The 23476-nt window shown below is 40.5% G+C and overlaps 3 protein-coding genes across 5 annotated transcripts in view; 2 read left to right on the top strand and 1 right to left on the bottom strand.

Annotated features, from left to right (window-relative positions):
• The window catches only part of LOC127509615 (protein phosphatase 1 regulatory subunit 29), a 114778-nt gene extending 113721 nt beyond the window's left edge, over positions 1-1057 (bottom strand). Inside the window, exon 1 of the mRNA XM_051888510.1 lies at positions 925-1057. The gene's annotated coding sequence lies outside the window, so the exon portion shown is untranslated. The remainder of the gene's footprint in view (positions 1-924) is intronic.
• LOC127509619 (nucleus accumbens-associated protein 1) lies at positions 927-18014 on the top strand. Of its 3 annotated transcripts, none has more exons than XM_051888517.1 (6): positions 927-1077; positions 5106-6137; positions 7608-7778; positions 9714-9819; positions 10700-10797; positions 13052-18014. In XM_051888517.1, exons 2-6 carry the CDS (start codon positions 5135-5137, stop codon positions 13357-13359), a joined length of 1686 nt encoding a protein of 561 aa, XP_051744477.1. In that variant the 5' UTR covers positions 927-1077; positions 5106-5134; the 3' UTR covers positions 13360-18014. The 3 variants fall into 3 exon arrangements, with proteins under 3 accessions (XP_051744477.1, XP_051744474.1, XP_051744476.1); XM_051888514.1 differs by lacking the exon at positions 927-1077 and adding an exon at positions 1120-1778; XM_051888516.1 differs by lacking the exon at positions 927-1077 and adding an exon at positions 1817-2818.
• A 1560-nt stretch (positions 18015-19574) lies between these two features.
• On the top strand, positions 19575-20902 carry ier2a (immediate early response 2a). The gene has a single exon (XM_051888525.1). The coding sequence runs from the start codon at positions 19694-19696 to the stop codon at positions 20252-20254; it is 561 nt and encodes a 186-aa protein (XP_051744485.1). The 5' UTR covers positions 19575-19693; the 3' UTR covers positions 20255-20902.
• The last annotated feature ends 2574 nt before the right edge of the window (positions 20903-23476 follow it).

Genomic DNA, 23476 nt, shown 5'->3' on the forward strand with positions numbered 1-23476 from the left:
TACAAAACATCTATTAAATGAAAAGTAAAAATTAGACTCTTAAATGGTCAAATATTGGAATGCAGAAGATTTAGAGGCTGACATAAAAGAGCTCAGATGAGCTTCTCAAAGGAGAAAATAAAATGTTCTGCATCACGAGATAGTGTAATAATGCCACTAGAGGGCAGTGCTCCTTTTTGTTTGAATATTCCAATGTATACATTTCACACTGGCACTTTCCACATAAGGTACAACATGGGGCCTGAAACTCTTTTAAAAATTATTATTATTATTATTTTGTTTGTTTGTTTGTTGTTGTTGTTTTTTTATTTATATAAATTACCAAATACGTTTTGTACATGTTTTGTACATTAGACAAAACATAGGCCTGTTTATAGGCTAAATAATTACATTTTTACAAATTGTTAATTTATTCTGAATTAGCTAGTTTGAGACCAGTTGATTTGTAGTTATTGATACATTCACCTACTCATAAAAGCTAAATATTATCATTTATTTTATTGGCAATTAAAATTTGTTCATATTTTGAATAGTTCTTCTTACTACAATTAATTCAATACGTTTATTCTGTTTATGTGCCAGTAACGTGGATAATTTCAGGATCATAAATTAAGAAAAAAAAAAATACAATTGAAAGTAACAAAAACACACAGAAGTCAAATATACATTAGTTCAAGTTCAAAATATAAAAATATTAGATAACATGTAAGTTTCATAATATTGCATTCTGGGCCTGTCTGGTTTAGTGCTTCTGTAGAAGTGGACAAAAAGTTATAAACAAAAGATTTGCAGTGTAATAATACTAATAATAAACATACACCAATCTGGCAACCCACCAATGTTTTCACTTTCACCAAATCGTGACTACGGAAGCCCGTGCGCACGTTTTGCAGTCACAAAAATGCAATTGGAAATGTAGCTCACCGGGGTAATGTAAGGACATCTATAGGGTCAGCACGTGACGTCACGCGTTCGTATAGTTTTCCCTGTAGAGTAAAACACATAGATGTGTATGACCTGCAGATTTTGGCCTTGCCCACGGTGCGGGCAAACTTACATGGATCATTCAAGCCAACAGTGAGTATTTCATGCTTCCCATATAAAATATCAAGAATCACCCACTAGCCTCATTGAATTGTTTAGGCATTATTCTATATCGGGCTGTTAAAACGATTTATACAGGAATTTTGGACCTCACTCTAATTAAGTATGCGAGAAATATTAAAAGCAAATGCACCTAACTTAACTAGGCTAACGATTTTAGGACGCAGTAAAATTCCCCAACACTAAACACTGCTTCAAAATAAGCAAACTTTATTTGATGTTCCCGTTAACGTTCCCTCGCGGTGTAGAGTTCTGAGTTCATGGCGTTCTCTCCGTGCTCTATATTGGAGATCTGTCTGGCGAGACGTAGAGGCATGGCCTACTTTTTGCTCACGTATGGAAACGAGGCGGTGGCTCTTTTCGCTGTTGCTGTGCCAGCCTATGCGCAAATACATCTCGACGCTGGATAGGTCTCCTGGCATTGAGGCTGCGCCTGTGATGATCATGCGATTGAGTGACGATGGGGAGTCATGTCTAGTCTATGCATGATCAGTGGCTCTGCGCTCCGTATCCCGCTGGAAAAGAGTTCGCCGCTCGACGGCTCTGCGATCGACTTCGCGCCTATGCCCACAATGAATGGCTGTTTCCAGCGCGAGACAGACGAGGCGAGAGAGTGAAGGAGAGCGAGCGCGTCGGACTCCATTGAAACACTTTGAAACGGCCTCCAGCTAGGGGTGAGTATCCTGCCTTCGAGTCCCCGCAGCGGGTCATGTGAGGCTGCGTGACACGCGAGGACGGCGCGCGAGCGGCTGTCCTGGCATTTTGGCTGAAATCCGATGGCTTTGAGATGTTTGGGGGGCATTGTTTTGGGGAAGGTGTGCGGTGGGGGATGGGCACAGACTAATGGTACCAACAAAAAGTTTAACCACTTCACCGACCTCACTGACATGGCTGAACGCTCGTGCTGGCAGATGTTCCGGAGTCAGATCTGGCTAATTTAAAAACCTGATTTCCGGGATTTTTTTTAATCTCTGAACAGAACGGCTCCTATTTGTGCATTTAGTTTGAAGATACCACTTTGAGCGTGATTGTTGTTGTGGCGACGAGTAGTTAAATCGTTTTCTTATTGGCGGAGGCTAGCTGACCCCCCCTACTGTCAGCGCTGGTTCAGTCTGGCTCGCCCCCAGTTCGTGCATTTGTCCCGGGATGACCTGTTGATGTCTGTGAAATAAGATAAGGTGGGGTATCCGAACTAGCGCGAAATGGCTATGGAACATTAACTTTGAAATTCCTCGGACTGAAAAGTATGCACTTGGGTATTTAAGGATGCTAATAACCGGCTGCTCATTCAGTCGTTAGAGATTCCTGAGTGTTGCCGTTGTAATTGAGTGGCGTGGAGAACGGGGCGAACCCTCATTTCGGCGGTGCCGCACACGAGACGGACCCGTCTAGGCCCGAGGATGTAGTAGGCACGCTCGCTCTCGGTGCGGTGCATTGGCAAAGACGGGACAAGAGCGGCAAACTTGCTCGTTTCGCGCGACCCTCGGTGCGTCGCGGCGTTTCCCCCCGCTGCGTTTGTGCTCGCTCGCATGTAGGTGCTGCATTTCTCACAGAGTGGCTCATAGTGGGCGCTTTTGCCATCGTTCTTCACCCCCCTTCACGGCCCGTGCCAGTGGAGAACTCCGGACGGACGGGCAGATTGACTGACACACGGTTAGCCTGCCGCCGACACAGCCTCATTACACTGCTGTACTGGCAGGTCTGGCGGCCAAAGGTTTGCTCATTATTTTCTTATATTCTACTTTACTGTTATGCATTGTTGAATTAGTGTTAGTAGTTTATGCATCGTCGTATGTTCAGTGGCTGCGTCTGCACTTCCATCACACAGGCTTGGCATCCCAATATTACACAGGATACTAAAGCTATGCTGTTTCTTTTTCAATTCATCAGTGGTTCTCGACTCCCGGTCCCACTAGGACACTTGGTAAACTTCCTAAGGGGCCCCCAGTCATATTATATTTGAGTATTTTTTTTTAAACTATTAAAATCTGCTAATAACACATGTACATGTAAATGTAATATAAATAGTGTAACATGCATCAAGTTACTCTAATGGAAAATCAAGGACTTTTGCCAAGCTGTCACTCAAGACGGTTTTTGTGTGTGTGCGCAACATACAACCTTGGTGAACAAAATGTATTTTATTATTCACCCCTCTCCAACAATTGTTTTTGTGGGGGGTTTCACTCTTCAAGTGATGTTTGTTATGTTTCCTTTCAAAAAGTTGTAGGCTAGTTCAGCACCAAAGAAACCGCTATTTGTTTTCATTTATTCCTTAAAGAAGGCACAATGATGTGAGAGTAAGTTACTGATTAAATAAAGGTAACAATACTAATCACTGTTAATTATTTTAATATATTTATAACCACAGTTTCTGTTAATAAAAAGGTGAATTTGACAATGAGAGACCTTGAAGTTACAAGGGTTGAGAACCACTGACATTTAGGGTGAACTCACTTTTGAGAAAGAAAAAAAAAAAGTAAATCCCTTTTTGATACTGATTGTCTAAAAGTGTCCCAGCTGACCTGAATTTACATAATAGTCAAGGTATAGAATTTGTCACTGAGAATAAGTGCATGACAATTTCATGAGTTTAACTGATAATTCATTATAAGACTGAAGCTGTGAGATTACTTTTTCTAGGTGTTTTTAGACTCCAAATTCCAAAACTTAATTGGTCATTGCGTGTTGAAAGTTTCATACTGGCAGTCCGAGTTGTGAGTAAAGTCTTTAAAAGGTTGTGCCCCGACACACACACACACACACCGTGATAACTATACCTAAGGTGTCCCTCTCCTCCCCCACCCCAAGGGAAAGCTTCTTAAATAAACCCTGGGCCTCTCAGTGTGTATGTGTGCCACTGCTCTCTGGCCAACTGTAAACAAGCCGTTTTGTCTGATGTCTATGGCTTGTGTGTGCGCATGCAAGGGAGGGGGGGAGCGAGCCTGAAGTCAGACAAAGAGGGTACTTCTTTTACCACGAATGTCCTGTTAGTTCTGTGTGATCAGATCAGATTCAGTGATTTTTAATGTGATGGCTTGTGTGGGAAACATGTGCCCAGATGTTTTGCCTACCACTGTCTAATCTTAATGTGTGAAGTATATCACATCCCAGTGTTATTCTGTCGTGTTGGTTTAGCTGACATGATTTGAGGGCTGATTTTACTTCACCGAATGAGTGCTGAACAATAAGCCACGATCTTTCTGTTGACGGCAAAATGTCAGTCCGTACCCTTACAGAAAGTTCTGCTACTCGTTCTGCTGAAAATATTCGCCCTCCTTCCCCAACAAATATAAGTGTATTTGTTGCTTAAAAAGGAGGGAATTGTAAAGACCAGTTTTAAAGTCTGTATACCTGTAACATGGTGGACAGCCTATTATATAGTAGAAAGTTCAGGTTATAATGAATTTCCCCAGCAGCACGGCTGTGAGCTGTAATGATGGCTTTGCTCATGGTGTCACATTTAGCAGTAATAAGACTGACTGCACTGTCAGTCAAAGCCCATTGTTTTCCACCCTCTTCCTCAACTATGACCTCAATCACTGGTTTAGTATCTCTCTCTCGCGCTCTCCCCCTCTCTCCCTCCCTGATGTAGTACTGTAAAGAGTGCCATTTTATCTCTGTCTCAGCTGAATCACCATCTCATTCAGATTAGCAGTCACATCCTGCTCACAGGATTTTAGAGGCGGCTCGCCAACCCCCCCTATTATTTTTCAGAGTTTGCATGTTTTAGGCCAGTCTGCTAAAGGTGCCTACAGGCTCGTCCCTGGGGTCTTATACGTTTCACCTTTTAATATAACAGTCTGTTGCCAGTAACCGTTTGTGTCTTTGCAATAAATTGTGTTTGATTCAGTGGATTTTACTGCTTCAAAAGCAAATGATGGTTGCAATGATTCTTAAGGGATGAACTACTGTGCTACTGAGAGAATGCTGCTGACAAAGATCTCTTTCTTTCTCTTCCATCTGTCTTTCCCTCCTTCTCTTCCTCCGGTGCCGCTCAGATTTCTCTGGTGGTGCTGGCCATAGCGCCATGGCTCAGACCCTTCAGATGGCGATCCCAAACTTCGGCAACAATGTCCTGGAGTGTTTGAACGAGCAGCGGCTACAGGGCCTGTACTGCGACGTGTCCGTGGTGGTGAAAGGGCACACCTTTAAAGCTCACCGTGCCGTGCTGGCAGCCAGCAGCTCCTACTTCCGTGACCTTTTCAACAGCAGCGCGGGCAGCAAAACCCCTACGGTGGTGGAGTTGCCTCCGGCCGTACAGCCGCAGAGCTTTCAGCAGATCCTGGCCTTCTGCTACACCGGTCGCCTCAGCATGAATGTCGGAGACCAGTTTCTGCTCATGTACACGGCTGGCTTTCTCCAGATCCAGCAGATTATGGAGAAGGGCACAGAGTTCTTCTTGAAGGTCAGCTCGCCCAGCTGCGACTCACAGGGCCTCCATACTGAAGAAACTCCTCCGTCGGAGCCTCAGAGTCCCGTCACCCAGACAGCGGCAGGGGCCGCGGCAAATGGAGGAGGTGGGGTGGTGGCTACGGCAGCCAGTCGGCCCACTTCCTGCTTGACCCCGTTGCCTCTGGTGTCTCGGGTGAAGACAGAGCAGCCGGAGGCTTCGCCCTATTCTGTGGTGTGCACGCCGGTGGCCAAGCGGCTCTGGGAAGGAAGCAATCGGGAAGGCGGCGGAGGCTCTGGCACAGCCGGAGGAGGAGGGATGAGGAAGGCGGCCCGGTTTTCCCAAGAGATGGCACGTGGAAGCGCCATCCAGCAGCAAAGTAGCATGGGACTTGGTATGGGTCTTGGAATGGGCACGGGGGGTCACAGTGGCAGCAGCAGCACCAATGGCAATGGCACGAACAGTGCCACTCCTGAAGGCACCAGCCCCGGTACATTGAGTGCCTATGCCAGCGATTCACCCATCTCTTACCATGACGATGAGGAAGAGGAAGAGGCGGTGGACGATGGCACTGAAGAGCAGTACAGGCAGATCTGCAACATGTACACCATGTACAGCATGTTAAACGTGGGAGCTACAGGTGAGTCCACAGCCTTGCTGCATGAAATGACTCGCTTAAAATTATTTATATCATTACTCAATCATTGAGTATAATCATTAACTCCAACCTCATGTTGTTCCAAACCTGTATGATGACTTTTTCTTCCAGGGAACAAGAACAAGTGGGATTTAAATAATGTACTTGTTGTCTTTCCCATGCAATTACAAAGAATGCGAAATGGAGCTTTCAAACTTAAAAAAGAAAAAAATGCACCATTAAAGTTGTCCATATGACACTTGCACTATATTTCAAGTCTTCTGAAGCCGTACAATAGCTTTGTGTGAGAATTTGACTGAAATTTTCAATTAAAAAATCAAAATTTAAATGAAGAATCTAATTTTTTTTAAATGCAATCTATTGGTCTTATTGGGAACAATTCATTCATACAAATATGCATATTTCATTTAAAATTTTTATTTTTTGACCTTGTAATTTTTAATCAAAACGTCAACTCATTCTTCCAGTTAAGTGACAGGATTGTCTCTGGTGACATATGTAGTTGATTGCAACTCCCACATCAATTCATTCAACTCCAACAACCAAGATAGAACCAAGTTCCTGCCGTGCATTTCTCATCTGTTACACTCAGATGTACATCACAATAAGGATTAAGTTTTTTTTTTTTTCACAACTATTATTTAATAAGTGGTAACCTTTCCCTCCCGTGAGCTGTTAACAGTTGAGATCACTGAGTCACCGATTCATGAATGAATAATTCAAACTGGTTTTGTGAACTGTATCAACTGATTCTTTGAAAAGATCGGATTTTAAAAAAAAAATATAAAAATCATACACAAATCTAACATCTAATCAACTTTAATGATTTTCACTGAATAATGACGCAAAAAGCCAGCTCCGGTCCCTGTTCATGATTGCATGGAAAGAAAACAACCAGAACATGGTTAAAATGTTGTCTTCTATGTTCCACTGAAGAAAAAAAAAGTCATAGAGTTTTGATGATGACAGAATTTTCATTTAAGTTTTAAAATAGCACTTCCCAAACCAGCACTTCCTTTGATCCTGTATGTGTTATAATGTATACAGGCTCCTGCTTTTTTAGGTTCCCATTTTAACAAGTTAGCTATTGTCTACTTTCTTTTGTTTCTTTAAAAGGAATTAAAAAGGAATATCATCATAGCTAAATTCACACTTTTTGTTAAATGCTTCAACTGTTTGGAGCTCATGAATATTTTATCAGAAGGTCTTATCTTCTCTCAGACGGCATGAAAACTAAATGTGTTCTGATGCCTTTGGATTTCACAGGTCTTTTATTAGTCTTGGTCCCAAGAGGTCTGTATTATCTGTCTGTTTTTGAGAGTCAAAAGACTTGAGTGCTGGTTTAATCTTCACGACTGTCTAGACTGCGTGCGCCGAGATCACGTTTTTGTCTTCACACTTTCTCTACTCTCCATAAACTTCCTCTCTCTTTTTCTTTTTTCTCGTCTTCAGCGGGCGAGCGTGTGGAGGCCCTCCCGGACCACTCAGAGACGCGGCCTAGGATGCGCGGCCGACAGGATCTCGCCTCTCTCCCTGCCGAGCTCATCGCTCAGATCGGCAACCGCTGTCATCCTAAACTTTACGAGGAAGGTGACCCTGCAGAGAAACTGGAGCTAGTTTCAGGTTTGAGTCTGATCATTGTACCGCAACCGATAAACCAAAACGTCTTGAGTCAGAGGTGTATTATAGTGGGAAAAAATCATTCTTTTGTTATTCAAGCAATCGTCATATCACCCTGAATACACTGTAAGAAAACATCTGCAGAGAAAATGTTTATTTATAGAAGAAACAAATAGGAGTATAACCAGCATCATACAACCGAGTCATGTTCAATAGCCCATGAAAAGCGTGGTGATTGATAGGCCAACTGTGTTTGGAGAAGCCGTGTTTTGGTATTATGGTGGAGAACAGGTTTTGTTGAGTGACTGTAAGGTAATGGAGGCTTTTATGAGCTGTAAAGCGTAGCCTTAAGTGACTGTGAGCTGTCCGACTGGAACTGTTCAGTACACATAACAGAGGAATTCCGCTAATCGCTGGAACTTTATTTAAACAGCAGTCGCATATATAAACATGCAGCTCAAAGTGCTTTTCAAATACGATAAAAGAAAGCATTCGAACAAGACCAGACATGAAGCAATATAAAGTGGAAAATGAAATGAGGAATTGAAACAGGACGAGAAGACTAACGATAAAAAGGTCTTTGGGAAAAAATGTCATCAGAAAGTCATTAAATGATGAACAAATACAAAAGCGCTGGAGGAGTGAAAAGCAAAAATGGAAATGAGACAAAAATGTTTAATTAAGAGCATGATGGAAAATAAGCTTTTGAATGAATTTGAAATGTTGTTTTAGTATAGCCCCCATCTAATGGAGACAGGTTTTGTTTTTTGAATTATAATGACTGGCAACTGTTTTGACTTTTCATCCATATTCCTGGAAAACCGAGCAAGCCAGTGCTTGATGATCAGACACACAAACAACCAGTCAATCGTATAAGAGTGTGTGTGTGTGTGTGTGTATACTGTGTAAAGTGTAGGAACATGATTCAATATGATGAAAATGCAATTTACTCCAATTAACTAATTTCCAGGTTTTAAATGTGAATTATTGGACCTTTAGACCCCACTGTATATATACTACCATTCAAAAGTCTTATTTTCTTGATTTCAGCAAAGACACCTTAAATTGATCAAAAGTGACCTTAAAGACATTCATAATAAATTACAAAGATATTAAATCACCTTATATTCAATTAGAAAAGTTATTTTAAATTGTAATTTCACAATTTTACTGTTTTATTGTAGTTTTGATCAAATCAATGCAGTCTTGTTGTGCATTTTCTTTCAAAGCTAAAAAATCTCCAAACATTTAAACAGCAGTGTATGCGCATATTATAGCATGAGAAGTTGTTTCATACCATTTTACTTTTTATTTGGAGCCGATCGATTATTTAGTTCTTGAGTTATTTGTGTTCTCAAGACTTTGCTGTTTAAGCCCACATAGATTTTTTTTTTTTTTTTTTTTTAAGTAGTATCTGGTGACTGGCTGATAAGAAAGTGATAAGAATTTTAAAAATGAAGAGATTCATAACTCAAATGCAGCCTGATTATGATTTATTTATATAGTATTCTGTATTTGAAAAGTTGGATTTTATTAGAAACCGCAGTGAGCACATGACACTGCCTGAGTGACAGGTCACACAAACGCATGCAGTAGAACAACAGCCATATTTGAAGCCATAGGTGCAGAAAAGCTACATAAATAGAAAACAGTTGTTAATGCAGCAGTCACTGCTTAAACTTCACAGGTCACAGTCAGTACTAACAAACACATGATTGATCTTTAGCGCTAATAAGGAGAGCTGAATTTCTTTCTGAGCTTTGTGTGACTAGTATTCATTTTAGTATTCGTTTTTGGGGTTTGAATGCTTTCATGCAAATCGATGCGTTATAAAGCATTTGTCAGTCTTTCAATAAGTATCTGCTTATATATCTTGAGTACATTAATATGAATAAAGTTTCGCACCTTTTAAGCGAGATTTGTGTATTTTGTCCACAGGCACCAGCGTGTACATTTCACGAGCTCAGCTGATGAACTGTCACGTCAGTGCAGGGACCAGACACAAAGTCCTTCTGAGGAGGCTGCTGGCTGCTTTCTTCGATAGGTAAGTCTGAGAAACATTAAAGAGGGTATGCATTGACGTCACTTTCCTGCCGGAACACGCGCCCTCAGTCGGACTGAGTGGCAAAAGAGCCTGCTGCATGACTGGATTTAATAGGGGAAACTGTGAAAACGTGAGTAAAACACAAATAAAACAAATGATTAAACTAAAGATTGGACTCAATAGTGTTTCTTACAATTTACCAAATATCCAGTAATCCGTGGATATTGACATGCAGCCAGGATTCGTGTTTCCTGACATTTTGATTTCATTTTGATGCTGGGGAAATGCATAAAGCAAATTTGCTTTTATAAATACTATATAGGTAGGTGTAAATCCAGGTGATCGCTTACATCAATGTTATATATATTGTCCAGCCCTTAAACTTCTATATTTTTGTCCGTGTTTTATTTAAACACCCAATTATGCAGAATATAATATGGTAAATATTTAATTGATGAGTTGTCAATACAATTTATAACAAAACAATATATACGGTATGATTTTACCACAAAAATCAACATATTTGACACAAAATGATAACTGCAAATCCACGTTTCTCTGCCTGGAGTCCAGTTGTTTCTGTGAATTGCAGCGATCCATTGCTTCTCTTTTTTTTTTTTTTTTTTTTTTGTAGCTTTCGGCAGTCTGTAAAAATATAGCTCAGATTTCTTGTCAAATCTATTTGTACAGTCAATCGCAGAGCTCTTTCCCGTTTTAGGTGTGTTTTGTGTGTTTTTCGCGGCATTTACACTGAAAATCAATGCTGCCACTCAGTCTTTTTGTGGGAGTAACCACAGTCACTTTGGCCGATGGTGATGTCACGTGCCTCTATAGTGAAAGTGTATGGCATCTAACTTTCCTGTTTCTGTATGACACACAGGAGCACTCTGGCCAACAGTTGTGGAACCGGCATCCGTTCCTCCACCAATGACCCCAGCCGTAAGCCGCTGGACAGCCGAGTGTTACACGCAGTCAAATGTGAGTTCCTGTTCTTTTATAGCTGATACTCAGAGCACCTCATTTTGTACCTATTAAGGCCTAAGTTACACTAAGTATGATAAAGTTTTAATAATCATTCTATGAGAATAGCAAAATCCACACCAGAGCTATAACAACAACAACACAGGGGAATTATGTAGTTGAATCATTTTCAGAACAATTTCTTCCAGCTGATGGACGATAAAAATATTAATACCCAATCAGAATCCACCTGACTTCAAGAGCATTTAAAGCGGCAGATAACAACTGCAGTTAATGTTATAGGGATAAAAAAAAATGTGTGTATATATATATATAATATAAAATGTATAGTTCACCCCAAAAATTTTAATTTAGATATATTTAATTTAGGCTTTTATTTAAATATTAAGTAATGATCAGTGCCACATACAAAGAGCACATTAAATATGGTAAACCTGGTAGGCTTTTATTTGAGCTTCCATGTTTATTAATTATTATTAATAAATGAAAAATAAAATGCATTATTTCATAAAATACAGTATTTAAAACTTTTAATATATGTAGGGACAGAGTGCATATGTGTCTAACATAATTCTGTATTTTTGACATGCATAAATACATAACATTCACAGAGGCTTAACTGAAAGATTAACACATTTTACAGTTGAAACCTGATGAACAAACATTACTTGATCAATCACAAACTTTCTTATTAGATAAGTAACAGAAATAGCGTAGAACCTTAGATATTTCTGAAAAGCAATTTTCCCTAAAATTTGTTTTAAAAGGTTAGTTCACCCAAAAATGAAATTTCTGTCAATAATTACTTATCTTCATGTCGTTCCACACCTGTAAGACCTTCATTCATCTTCGGAACACAAATCAAGATATCTTTGATGAAATCCGAAGGTTTCTGAAGCACACATAGGCAGCAACGTCATTGCACCTTTTGAGGTCCAGAAAGGTGTTAAAGACATCGACATGACTGCAGTGGTTCAACCTTAATGCTATGAAGTGACGAGAATACTTTTTGTGTGCAAAAACAAAACAAAAACAATGACTTTAACAATTTGAACTGTTGTCATACGCAGTTGACGTAGTGAACTCAGTGCAGTGCTTCCGTGTTCTATGTCCGAACGCCGGCTCATTATTGGCCGACGCTGTTCACGTGAGCAGCACGACACATGCGTGTAATGCTGATGCAGGAGCCAGACAATAATGAGCCGGCGTTCGGACGTAGAACATGGAAGCACTCTACTGCGTTCACTACTATTTTAACGATGTCTTTAATACCTTTCTGGACCTCAAAAGGTGCAATGATGTTGCTGCCTATGTGTGCTTCAGAAACCCTCGTATTTCATCAAAAATATCTTAATTTGTGTTCCGAATATGAACGAAAGTCCTACGGGTGTGGGACAATATGAGTACTTAATGACAGAAATGTAATTTTTGGGTGAACTAACCCTTTAAATTTGTTAAAATCATACAAGTTATTTTATTTTTATGTTTAAATTAGACTTTGAATAACAGATTTTCAATGTGAAAATTTTCACATCACCATCATTGTGACATGTGGAATGTTTAATAGGACGTGATGTGAAGCGGTCACGCTAATGGTTTGTCAGAGGTGTGCGCTTTCATTGACTTGTGCAGTTTAATTCTCACACTTTATTAGTATTTATAGCTCATAACGAAATACCCAGGTGAAAAAAAAAAAGTAGACTTCCATAATAGCACTTAAAGTGCTCTATTTTCGCACACCAATTTTGTACTTGATTATACTAAAACTTCTTCTTTAGTACTTCTTAAGATAATCTTAAGAACATCTGTGTACTCAACTGTGCTATTTTGAGACACCATGAAATATGAAGTAAAATGTGCTTTTAACACACTATCTCTGTATTAAAAAATGTATTTAGTTACCACTTGTAGTGCCACAGTTAGGGCTAATCAGTCTTACTTTTCGGATTCAAGTTAGACCAATCTATCTTTTTATGTAACTGACTTAAAAAATGGCAAGTCTTGAAGAAACAAATTAAGTTTTAAGACTAGCAGCCATAGTACTTTTTGTTAACTGTTCATCATGTTTTAGAAGTAAACATAAAAGGAAAAAAAAAAAAAACATTTTAACTTTTATTTTGTTTAAAATATTGTGAGATCAGTACCGCAAGAACATTATCATGTATGGGTGTGGATGATAAAATTATCGTTTTAGTTATCATTCTCCATGTGAACGTGCCCTTAGAAATGACTCTTTCCCGTATTTCAACAGTTTACTGCCAGAACTTCGCCACCAGCTTTAAGGAGAGCGAGATGAACGCCATTGCAGCGGACATGTGCACTAACGCTCGGCGCGTGGTGAGGAAGAGCTGGATCCCCAAGCTGAAGCTACTGATGGCGGAAGGCGACGCCTATGCCAATTTCCTTCCCGACAGCATCAAGATGGAAGCGGACGGCCTTAGTGGCGAGCCTACCTTTGAGACCGCAAGCCTGGAGGGTGGCACTTCGGTGGAGACCGGAGGATCCTCGGGCGAGTCTCTGCAGGGTGTGGGCGGAGACAACGGCACTTTGTTTCAGTGAGCGACCCGGCAAGGAAAGCCCTGCCCCATCCCCTCTGCCGCCCCACCTCCTTCCCGCCTCCCACACCGCTGCGTGACTCTGGGCTCTGCTGCTTTTGCCTAGGATGGGAAAGGGAGAGTCGGGTAGGAGATTGGAGGAGATAGCACGGTCTAGTGTCGGGAGGAACACGGGGGTTTATGCCAGGGGCGCCATTTTCTTTTCAATCATTTTTGTTTTTGCTGAATAACCCTTTTTTGCACAGAAGATCCCCTTTGCCTCCATGCTCGGCAAGTAAATCTAGTCACCGACGCTATAGGAATACATAATTAGGACCAGGCAAAGTTATTGCGACGGGAGGCCCGAGGTTCCCTGATCTCACTCTACTGAATTTGAATGTATTAGTTTGTAGCACCTGGCTATGTCAGACTAGCCGATTGTATTTGGCCCAGGAGAGAGACAGGAAAAATGCTTGTCATAAGATCTAAAGGAACAGCAGATGGAGAAAGTAGTGAGGGAGGAGAGGAGAAGGAGAAGTAGGTGGCATATTCTGTCTCTCGTTCTGTCTAAAATGGAAAGAATCTGATATCCTCCTCTCCTTCCATTCCTCCCAAAATATATGTGGGATCTTAGTCTGCCACATTCTTTGTTTTTTATGTCGCTGTTTTTTTCCTTTCCCCTTCTACTTGTTCCACTGTGTGTGATTTATATGAATCCAGAGTTGATGAAAGATGATTAAGGACTGTAAAGGATAAAAATATATTTATCTGCTCACACCTTTAGAGCTTGAGAGAGAGGGATTGTTTTAAAATCTCTGTTTTTGTTCGTTTTTTTTTTTGTTTTGTTTTTCTTAAATGTTTCTCAAGAGACACCTTGTTTATTGGGCTTTAAATGGAAATAGTGAGAAAAATGAGGAATATTTTTGCATAAGGATTATCTTACATTTCAAAGGCTGGTGCTTGGCTTGTATCTGGAGTTCGATCATTTCCGTAGCTGAATTCGATTGGCCGTTTTGACCAGTGGCGCATGACATCTCATTGATTTAAAGGGATAGTTTATTCAAAAAAATGAAAATTCTGTCATCATTTATTCACCCTCATGTTAATCCAAATCTGCATGATGTTATTTCTTCTGTGAACCTTTCCATTCACTGAAAGGCAATGGGATTCAGTGGTAACTTCCAAACCCCACTGACTTTCATTGTTTACACAAAAACAGTTGAAACATTCTTTAAAATATCATCTTTTGTGTTCCATACAGTTTCAGAACAACATGAGGGTGAGTAAACGATGACAGAATTGGATAAACTATCCCTTTTTAAGAGAAAAGAAAAATTGTGTAGGACATAAAAACAAAGTGTTTTTTGAGTGTAAACCTTTTAGCTTTCTTCCCCCATTATCGCACACAAACTTGCTTTTACAGCCCAGGGGGGAAAGAAGGTTGTGCTTTGTATTGTTAGTCACTTTACTGTCTTAAGGTTTGGGCCTGACTTTGTGTGTGTTTGGGAGTGGAGGAGGGTTTACATTGCTTGTGTCCCAGGAGAGGAGGAGCAGAATGATTAAGTCTCTCCATGTTGCCCATGTCCCTGTTTGGGCAGCTGTGTGTGCGTGTGTGTGTCTGTGCTCGCTTAGGCAAGCATGTGTGTGTCCGCACAAGTCACCATCTGTATACATTCCTTGCACATAGTTGGCACTGTGTATTTGCATGTGGGTGATGTGTTGATTCGGGGATTTAGGGTATGTTTGTTTCTGCGTCGGAGGTGTCTCGTACGGATGCTTTTAAGGAAATTCGGCCTTCTGAAGGTTTGCCATAACCTGTGAACCTTTGCATAATCCAGATTTCCATCAGGATTTGAATGGGATTGCATGTGATGTCTTAATGTGCACTCAGGCATGGGTTTTATATGCACATGCCTCGCAAAAACAGAAATACGATACTTTAGGCAATTTTAATATTTCATGCCCGAGTTATTAGGCCGCGCGTGTTTGTATAAGTCATGTTTTTTTTGTGCGTCTGACCTCCTGGGACACATAGAGTAGCCGCCCCCTTTCTGACAGAGGAAATGGACCTCTTTGCACCTTTTCCTAGACTGAACTAGAGCCTTTTGCACCTTTTTGTAGAGGAGAGTGGTGGATTGTGCACCTTTTTTTGTAGAGCGTAATTGATGGTTTTTGGACTAAACTTCGTGGATGTGTATGTGTCGGTATCTGGCCCGGAACAGGATGCACCCCTGCGTCTGCGGCCAACCGTGTTGAATACTGATGTAAATATCGAAGAGACTGTTGAACAGATTTTGACCACGTTTTTAACAGGTCGTTCGTCTTTTTAATTGATGGCTTACATTAGGTCTTTCACCCCTCTTGTTTTAGCTCATGTTTTTTTTTTCTTTTATTTCTTTTATTTGCATAACCAAGTCTGGCTTACCTGCTGTTTGTATATCTGGAAATTGTAGTTTTCTTGTTTTGTTTTAAGGCTTTAGAGTCGTAGCAAAGAAAGTGAACTCCTGGCAAGTTTACGTCTTAAATGCAGTCTGGTTCGGGTCTGACCGGTGACCTCTTTTCTTTTCTTTTTTTTCTTTTCTTTTGAACCAGAAGACAATAATGCTTCTAGTGTAGAAATGTATAACATTCACCAATCATTCGAAATCAACATCTGGGAATGTGCATGAATCATTTCGTTCTCCGTTTCATTTCTCCTTTCTTTTAGCAGACCATGTGTACTGTATTTACTTTTCAACTACTACTAATTCAAGGTGAAAGAGTTGACTTGCCAAGTTTTTTAAGGATACAATATAGAGTTGTTTGACTGATGATAGAGTACTGAGTATTTTTTCATTTCTTTTTATTGACTAAAGTGCTGGTGAGGGATGAACTGGTGCTATGTGTGCTATTCTTTAGATGTTAAAGGCCTGCTGGGTCACTGGTGCCTTTTCAGGAGGACTGTGGGAGACGGACTGCGCGTGTATCTGGGTGGGGCGTGGAGTGGCGGCGCTCCTCTCTCTCCTCTCGCCGGCTATGACTGTGCCAGTGTTTATGCGTCCTCCATTTTGATGGCACAGATCACATATGCTGCATGCGTCGCTGGAGAGGAACCGCTGTGTCCATGCGCCACCTGCTGTCTGTGTGTTGTTACTGCGGCTTAAATTTACTACTTCCAGTCAACACCAGGGGGTGTCATAACTGAGAAAGATGACTTTTAGTGGCTACAAAAGATGGCCTTTCTCCTTCTGGGAAGTTGAAGGTGACGTGTGTAATTTTTTTCAATGTTAAAATACTAAAAGTAAGCCATTTGATGGTTGATTTTCCCCGAAAGGTGTAACACTGTGGCTCTGTGGCACTATCAAAAAGTTGCTCTGTTTGTTTGAGCATCACAACCAGCCCGAAAGAGCAACAACCCATGGTGTGAGTTTGAAATCATTATTTTTGTGATTCCTTTTCAAATTACACACTTCACCTTTAAAGGATTATTTTTATTTAGGGAAAACTTAAGTCTAGTCCTGGTATGAAAGGTTTCCTAAGGCAAGTATATATATAGTGGGAATGAAGGGACCAGTGTTGATCAAAAAAGGCTGGGATGTCCATATCACGCTGCCTATCTCTCTGCTCTCTGTGCCCGAGTAAAGCACCTTTTTCTGGGGTTCGCGTTCCTAAACGGGCTCCCCGGCACCTTGCAATTCAGTCTGACTGTGTCACGGAGCGCAGAGAGCAGATAGATGGCTGACGCCTGAGAGCGTGCGAGTTTAACTGCCCATAAGTCTTGTCATTCTTCCTTGTAACACAGTTTGTTGGGGTACTGTGCATCGTAGATCATTGTGAATTTGTAACCTGGTGGATCGCTGACAGCATGCGAGAGAGAGTATGGAGCGGTGTACTAAAAATTGAACTCTTTTTATAAATAGTGACTGTCTCTCCTCTCTGCAAAGGCAGAAACTGGACCCGTCTGTTTTGAAGCAACGGACTGGCTGCATTTTGCAGGTTTTCCTTTAGCTTGCAGTTTTTGCTACATTTTTTGTCAACCTAAGCCTCTTTACCCAGAATGCAGCACTGCTATTCCACTCTAAATAACAGACATGCCCCATAAAGATATTCTCACCTCTTTCTCTGCGAGTTGCGTTCTCTTCCAGCACACCCCAACACTCTGCTTTCAGTCTTTTTCCCTGAAATAAGATGATGATGATGATGATGATTATAACCCAACTTTGCAAACGTTTTGGTAAAGTAACGTGTGACTGCTCGACAAATTGATGTCCGGACATGGTATCACGAATTACAGAGAAATACAGACAGGATGGGGGATGACATCAGCTCGCTTGAACACTCAAAACAACAAACTGGTTGTGAACCTTTTTTTTTTACGATGCAGTGTCTCACTTTCTATGACTACATCCCTATACAAATCTATATACTGTATATTACATAGAAGCACTAATGAAGTTTGATTGTTAGTCGTGCACTCTCAGCATGAGTTGTAACCCATACCCAGCTGTGCTCATGCACTGACTCTGTAACGCCAGTGCTCATCCACTCCATTCTGTCTGTGTTCAAAGTGCCAATAACTTTGTGAATCCCTAACTGTGACCCAATATTATCAAAAGTAATTGCACATTAACTACTGTAAAAATGAGTAAGAGAAAAGTCAAAGGATACAGCTGAATATCTTAATAAAAGTTTGTAACAAAGCTTTTTGTCTTTGACTCTTTTTTTATTTATTTATTTTTAAGAAAACAAGACCTTATGTCTTATCCTAATATATTTGCTTCTCAAATAAATGTAGTTTAAGATTTATAGATATTTGTACTGGAAAAAAAGATATACTGAGTAAGAATTTAAGCATTTTAATCATTTACAAAAAGTCATCTTGCAGCCCCTCTGGAAGTCTGGTGAGGCCATCTGGTTGAAAACCACTGTTAATATGTACATAGTAGTATGTTTAACATGGACTCTAATCGCAGTCCTTCAGGAGTGAATACGCCTCACTTGACTAAAAATAGAGGTCTTCACTGAAAACAAGCAGCCAATGTTATGTGAATTCAAGCTAATGATTTACTTAAAAATAACTATTGATTGTCTTTTTTAAGGCACGTGACTTTTGTAGGTTTACTTCAGCCAACACTGCACCACACTTTTAAGTCGAAAACTGGAGCCGTGAGGATATAGATTTCAATTAAGTCTTGCTTCGAAATAACTCAATGTACTCTTTTCTTGTATCAGGATATTCAGTATTGTCATGTGGACCTTGGGAGGTTATTAATCACAAATGGCCCTGAACTGTAGCTTTACCTGATCACAGAGAAATACATGGATCTTCCTTAACACAACCTGCTCATATATTCAAAGCAGAAACTGAGTTTTAGAGCATAATTTGACATTTTTTCATTATTTGATTTTTTTTTAAATCCCATTGAATAGATCAACTGCCTCTTTGATCTCCAAAAAATATATATTTTAGCAGGTTTATCATGTTGTATGAATAACGGAAGTCTAATAACACATCTCGTCTCGCGTGTGTCACCTCTGTAATTTTACATTTCCTTCGTCCAAAAACTAAATTGAATGTAGACCTAAACAACATCTGGGAGTCTAACTTTTTATAAAATGGTGTTGTTACACGTTTTACGCGAAAACAGCTGGATCCACCCATAAATGGGCAGAGGAAGCTTGACGCGCTCGTGTTGTGTGAGGTTATTGGCTATGACGAAATCTCTTGAAGCAAATAAGGTAACAGGAAGTAGCCTGAACAGCCCACGCATCATGGGTTTTCCACAGAGCGGACCAACTAGCGGATGTTCCTTATATGGGCATAAGAGAATGAGGAAGCTAACAATATCCATGGGAATAAAAGTATCTATTAACCCAGGCTAGAAAAAGGGCAAAGACTTATTTTGCATTTGTCATTGTGTTGTATGGGCGAATATTATATTATATTATATTGTATTTTATATTATACATTTTAGTTAAGAATGCAATTATTTAAAATAAAATGTACTATAATACAATCAGAAGAATCAGAATATTCATTGAAGTTTACTTCAGTGTTCCCATTTTTAAAAGGTCATTGCTAGTAATATTGATGATTAATTTAGTACTTAATCTTCAAAACAATCTTCTGACTCATTACATCAGAAATGATACACGTTCTGACTTATTTCCTCAAACAGAGCCGCAAGTCATGGGAGGAGCCCGAGTGTCAATCACAAGCGCATACGTCACCAAAACTATATAAAGCCCGCTGTCTCGACGCTGAGGTTTACTTCGCTGAATGAAACGACAGTAAAAGTAAACTGAGCTCAGGGAACATTGCCTAAATATTGTTTGTATATTTAAAAGGACATTCGAAGTTAATTAAATAACTGAGAACAATGGATGTCACAGCAGAGGCCAAGCAGATTATGGTCCAGGCTTTGAGTAAATTGTACAGCTCGCGCACCCAGCGTGGTGGACTCCGACTCCACCGGAGCCTGTTGCTGACGCTCGTCATGAAGTCTGCAAGGGACATTTACCACTCTGCCCGACTGACAAGCGAGAAAAACGGACAATCCGACACACACAGTGTCACAGAGATCACCTCACAAACAGAAGAGCGCATGGACACAACGAGCTCCACGACAACACCTCTGCGCGCGATAGCGACACAGTCCACCGAGGATGGGCAAAGGTCCGGACTCGAGGGTCATTCACATCTACACAACCCCGCAGGACTCAAAGTGGACAAGGAAAACTGCAACCCAACCAGACTGGACCGTCACTCTAGGAAGCGACGGAGCAAAACAGCCACAGATCCTGACTTCCTACCATGCAAAAAAGCCAAACTGGAGTTTGTGGAGGCCAGGGGAATTCTTCAGAATAATTCCGCCAACTGCGGTAGAGCGCTAGACTCATTGTCACTTGTACCTATGCCAAGAACAATTGTCACATTCTGAAAAGACAAACACCAATGGCACAACAACACAAGGACAGTAAAGTGAACTTTGCGCACTACTGAGGGAAGCGTATTGTGGCGCATAACATGGTCCAGCTGTAGAATTGAGGGCACTTGACTAACGTGGAGAAGTCAGTGGGTGATTACTCACAGTGGAACAATGTGACAGCTGATTACTCATCGGAGAGCGGGTTGTTTTGGAAATTGTATGACTAATGGTGCTTCTTCAAACTGTCGCGTTTCTCTGGTTCAGGACATGACGCGGTACCACTACTTCTACGAGAAGTATTACTGAGAGAACTTCAACGGACATTCACATGAACTTAATCTATTTATTTAATGGCCAAGAATGTTTTCTGGTTGTACTATGCGTTGTATTTGTCCATGGTGCTGTCATTGTCCAGTTATCACACTGGAATTTTATGTGGTCTCATTGCTGGAAAAACCCATATTAAGCTGTGTTTTGGAACACTGTAGCTGGTTTCCTACTGGTACAAGCTAGTAGATCAGCAACCAGCTGGGACATTGTAGCTGACCGACCAGGGATTTTCCAGCAGGTCAACATGACATAAGCTACTACAAACAGACATTATGATGTTATGATCTATCTACCTCAATTTTGTACAATAAAAGACTCTCTGACATCTAATTTTTGTGTGTGACGCATTATCTTTTAGACTGGTTTATCCGGGGAAAATAATCTGACGAAGTCAGCTAGGCTTGTGCATAGTTGTATGCGCTCTCTTGAAAGTATTCACGGTCATGTGACCGGAGGTGCGGATGGCTCGCGGGCAGGAGGTGTTCGCGGAAGGCAGGAAGCGGTGAGCACATCAGGCCGGATAATCGCTGTCGTCTCTTTTCACACTCCCACTTCTTTTCAACCCCCATAACCGGTTCAGGATATGGGGAACAAAAGAAGAGAAGCTGTAAAACGTTTAAGTCGTTTAAAGATTATTAATGGCCCATTAGCATGTGTTGTTCAACCCAAACTTAACACTTATTTTATTAGTCATTGTCCTTATTCTGGTTGTCTTCCCTATTTAAAGTCTAGGCTAAAGTTATATGTGTGAGTGTATGTGTTCAACCAACCTTTTATCACAAAGCTCCTATCCAAACTGCAATGTGCAAACAAAGACTTTTCCAAGGAATAATTTTCGGCGGTAATCTGTTGAAGGTCTTCGCGCGCACCAAAGATTGTCGTTTGGCACCTCTAGTAGCTACAGTTAGCTAACTCTTCGTTCCATCTTCTGTTATTTGCATAATATTTATATCTAATTTAACAGAATAAAAATGACCGTTTTTGTTACAGCCATGCAGCGCTCGAGCAACATACTGTTGCTGTGGTTACCTTCACAGCACACGATTTCTGTTGGTTTTTAACGCTTGCCGATAATTTTAAAATGATTAAACATCTATTATACACTTATTATATTCTTATTATTATTAATTCAAATAAGATAGTAGTTAGAACAGATAGTCTACACTAAAATTTTGTATTTAGTTCAAAACCTGATTCACATCGTGGTGTTGTTTTATTAACAGCAAACACTATGAATAAAACGGAAAAGATGGGCTACGTGTAATCGATAGGCTATAATCCTGCATGTGAGCCATGTGCATATTTGTTGTTGACCCAGCAAAATCATGCCCCATGTTGGGGTAAGGGAGCAGGAAGCAGGAAGTGCGGCAGGCGCGAGAGAGGAATGTGCTAGTGAGCGGAAGGAGGTATTATTAGACTAGAGGAAGGACAGCACCCTTCACACATCCGCACATCTGGGCGACATACAGCAGACAGCCAAGGGGGAGGGGGAGCTGCTGAATGCCTGTGTGGCCCATCGATTGTCCTGCTAATGGAATGAGCTTCCCCCTCCCTTCCCTTTGGAGTCTGAAACCTGAGCCTCCAGTGTCTGAAATCTCACAGGAATGCACTGTTAGCTCCTGCAATCTCCTGACCAAACGACTTTATAACCCTCGGATCAGCAGAACTACATATACACAAAGACATGCAGGATCAGAAAAGGACAGAGCAAGGGTAAAAACAAAAGGAACAAGCTTATAATTTAGCCACACGCCACCCACATGAGATACTGCTGCCTCATAATTTATGTGATATAGTCTGAGATCACATTAAAAACTATTTATGCATTTACACATTATTTACTATTTACTATTATTATTTAGCCTAGGAAATACACTAAAAGTGTGAGAATTTTGCTACATTTCAATTAAAAAAAATAAATAAGAAATATTTAATATTCTGAGGCTCAGCTATTTAACTTGTAACATTAACTTGAAACATTTCTCAAATTATCATCTTTTATGTTCCACAGAAGAAAGTCATACAGGTTTGAAATGACATGAGGGTGAGTACATTTTTCAACCCTTTAAACGGTTAGTTCACCCAAAAATGAAAATTCTGTCATTTATTACTCACCCTCATGTTGTTCCACACCCGTAAGACCTTTATTAATCTTTGGAACACAAATTAAGATATTTTTGATGAAATCCATCAGCTTTCTGGTCTCTGATAGACTGCAACATTATTACCACTTTCAAGGTCCAGAAAGGTAGTAAAGACAGTCGTTAAAATATTCCATGTGACTACAGTGGTTCAAACTTAATGTTATGAAGCGACGAGAATACTTTGTGTGCAAAAAAACAAAATAACTTATAACTTCCCTGTCAGACTACACTGTTTTCTGCTGTAGACACTGTACAGCGCTTCCAGGTTCTGCGTCAGAACCATAGACTGTAAAAAAAGATGGACGACGCACCTTCACTCTCTTCCATTGTAGTAAATAAAGCCGCCAGGGTGCCAATATAGGCGCTGACATCTTGAGTCTGGAGTCTGCACAGTAGTGATCGCAAAGTGGAGCCCCGATATCAAGGTCCCACCCAAAGTCCCACATAATCGGTTAGTAGTTTACTGCAGAACAATGAATTGTGTCGGTGTGAAATAAACAGTTCTAGAAATGTAGAAATTAAAGTTAAAGATCCAGAATAACTAAGTAAAACCAAAGGTATTAAAGTAGTCATGAAATCAAAATTGACTTTATTTTGCTAGTGCATATTCCTAGTCTTGTGTTGAACAATTAATCCGTGCAAGTTAATACACAGAAAAAAATTGTTTGTCGTGGTAATCTTTAATCAGAATCGGAAAAGTTACTTCCGGTCTGGAATGGCGTTCCTTCTCTGATGACGTCAGTTTGACGGCTTGGGTTGA

The sequence above is a fragment of the Ctenopharyngodon idella genome, chromosome 3 (assembly GCF_019924925.1).
Source record: "Ctenopharyngodon idella isolate HZGC_01 chromosome 3, HZGC01, whole genome shotgun sequence".
Lineage (NCBI taxonomy): Eukaryota > Metazoa > Chordata > Actinopteri > Cypriniformes > Xenocyprididae > Ctenopharyngodon > Ctenopharyngodon idella.

Coding starts and splice junctions, on each gene's coding strand:
- ier2a (XM_051888525.1), top strand. CDS start 19,694: ATGGATGTCACAGCAGAGGCCAAGCAGATTATGGTCCAGGCTTTGAGT.
- LOC127509619 (XM_051888517.1), top strand. CDS start 5,135: ATGGCTCAGACCCTTCAGATGGCGATCCCAAACTTCGGCAACAATGTC. Junction 6,138..7,607: donor GTTAAACGTGGGAGCTACAG/GTGAGTCCACAG, acceptor TCTCGTCTTCAG/CGGGCGAGCGTGTGGAGGCC. Junction 7,779..9,713: donor GAAACTGGAGCTAGTTTCAG/GTTTGAGTCTGA, acceptor TTTTGTCCACAG/GCACCAGCGTGTACATTTCA.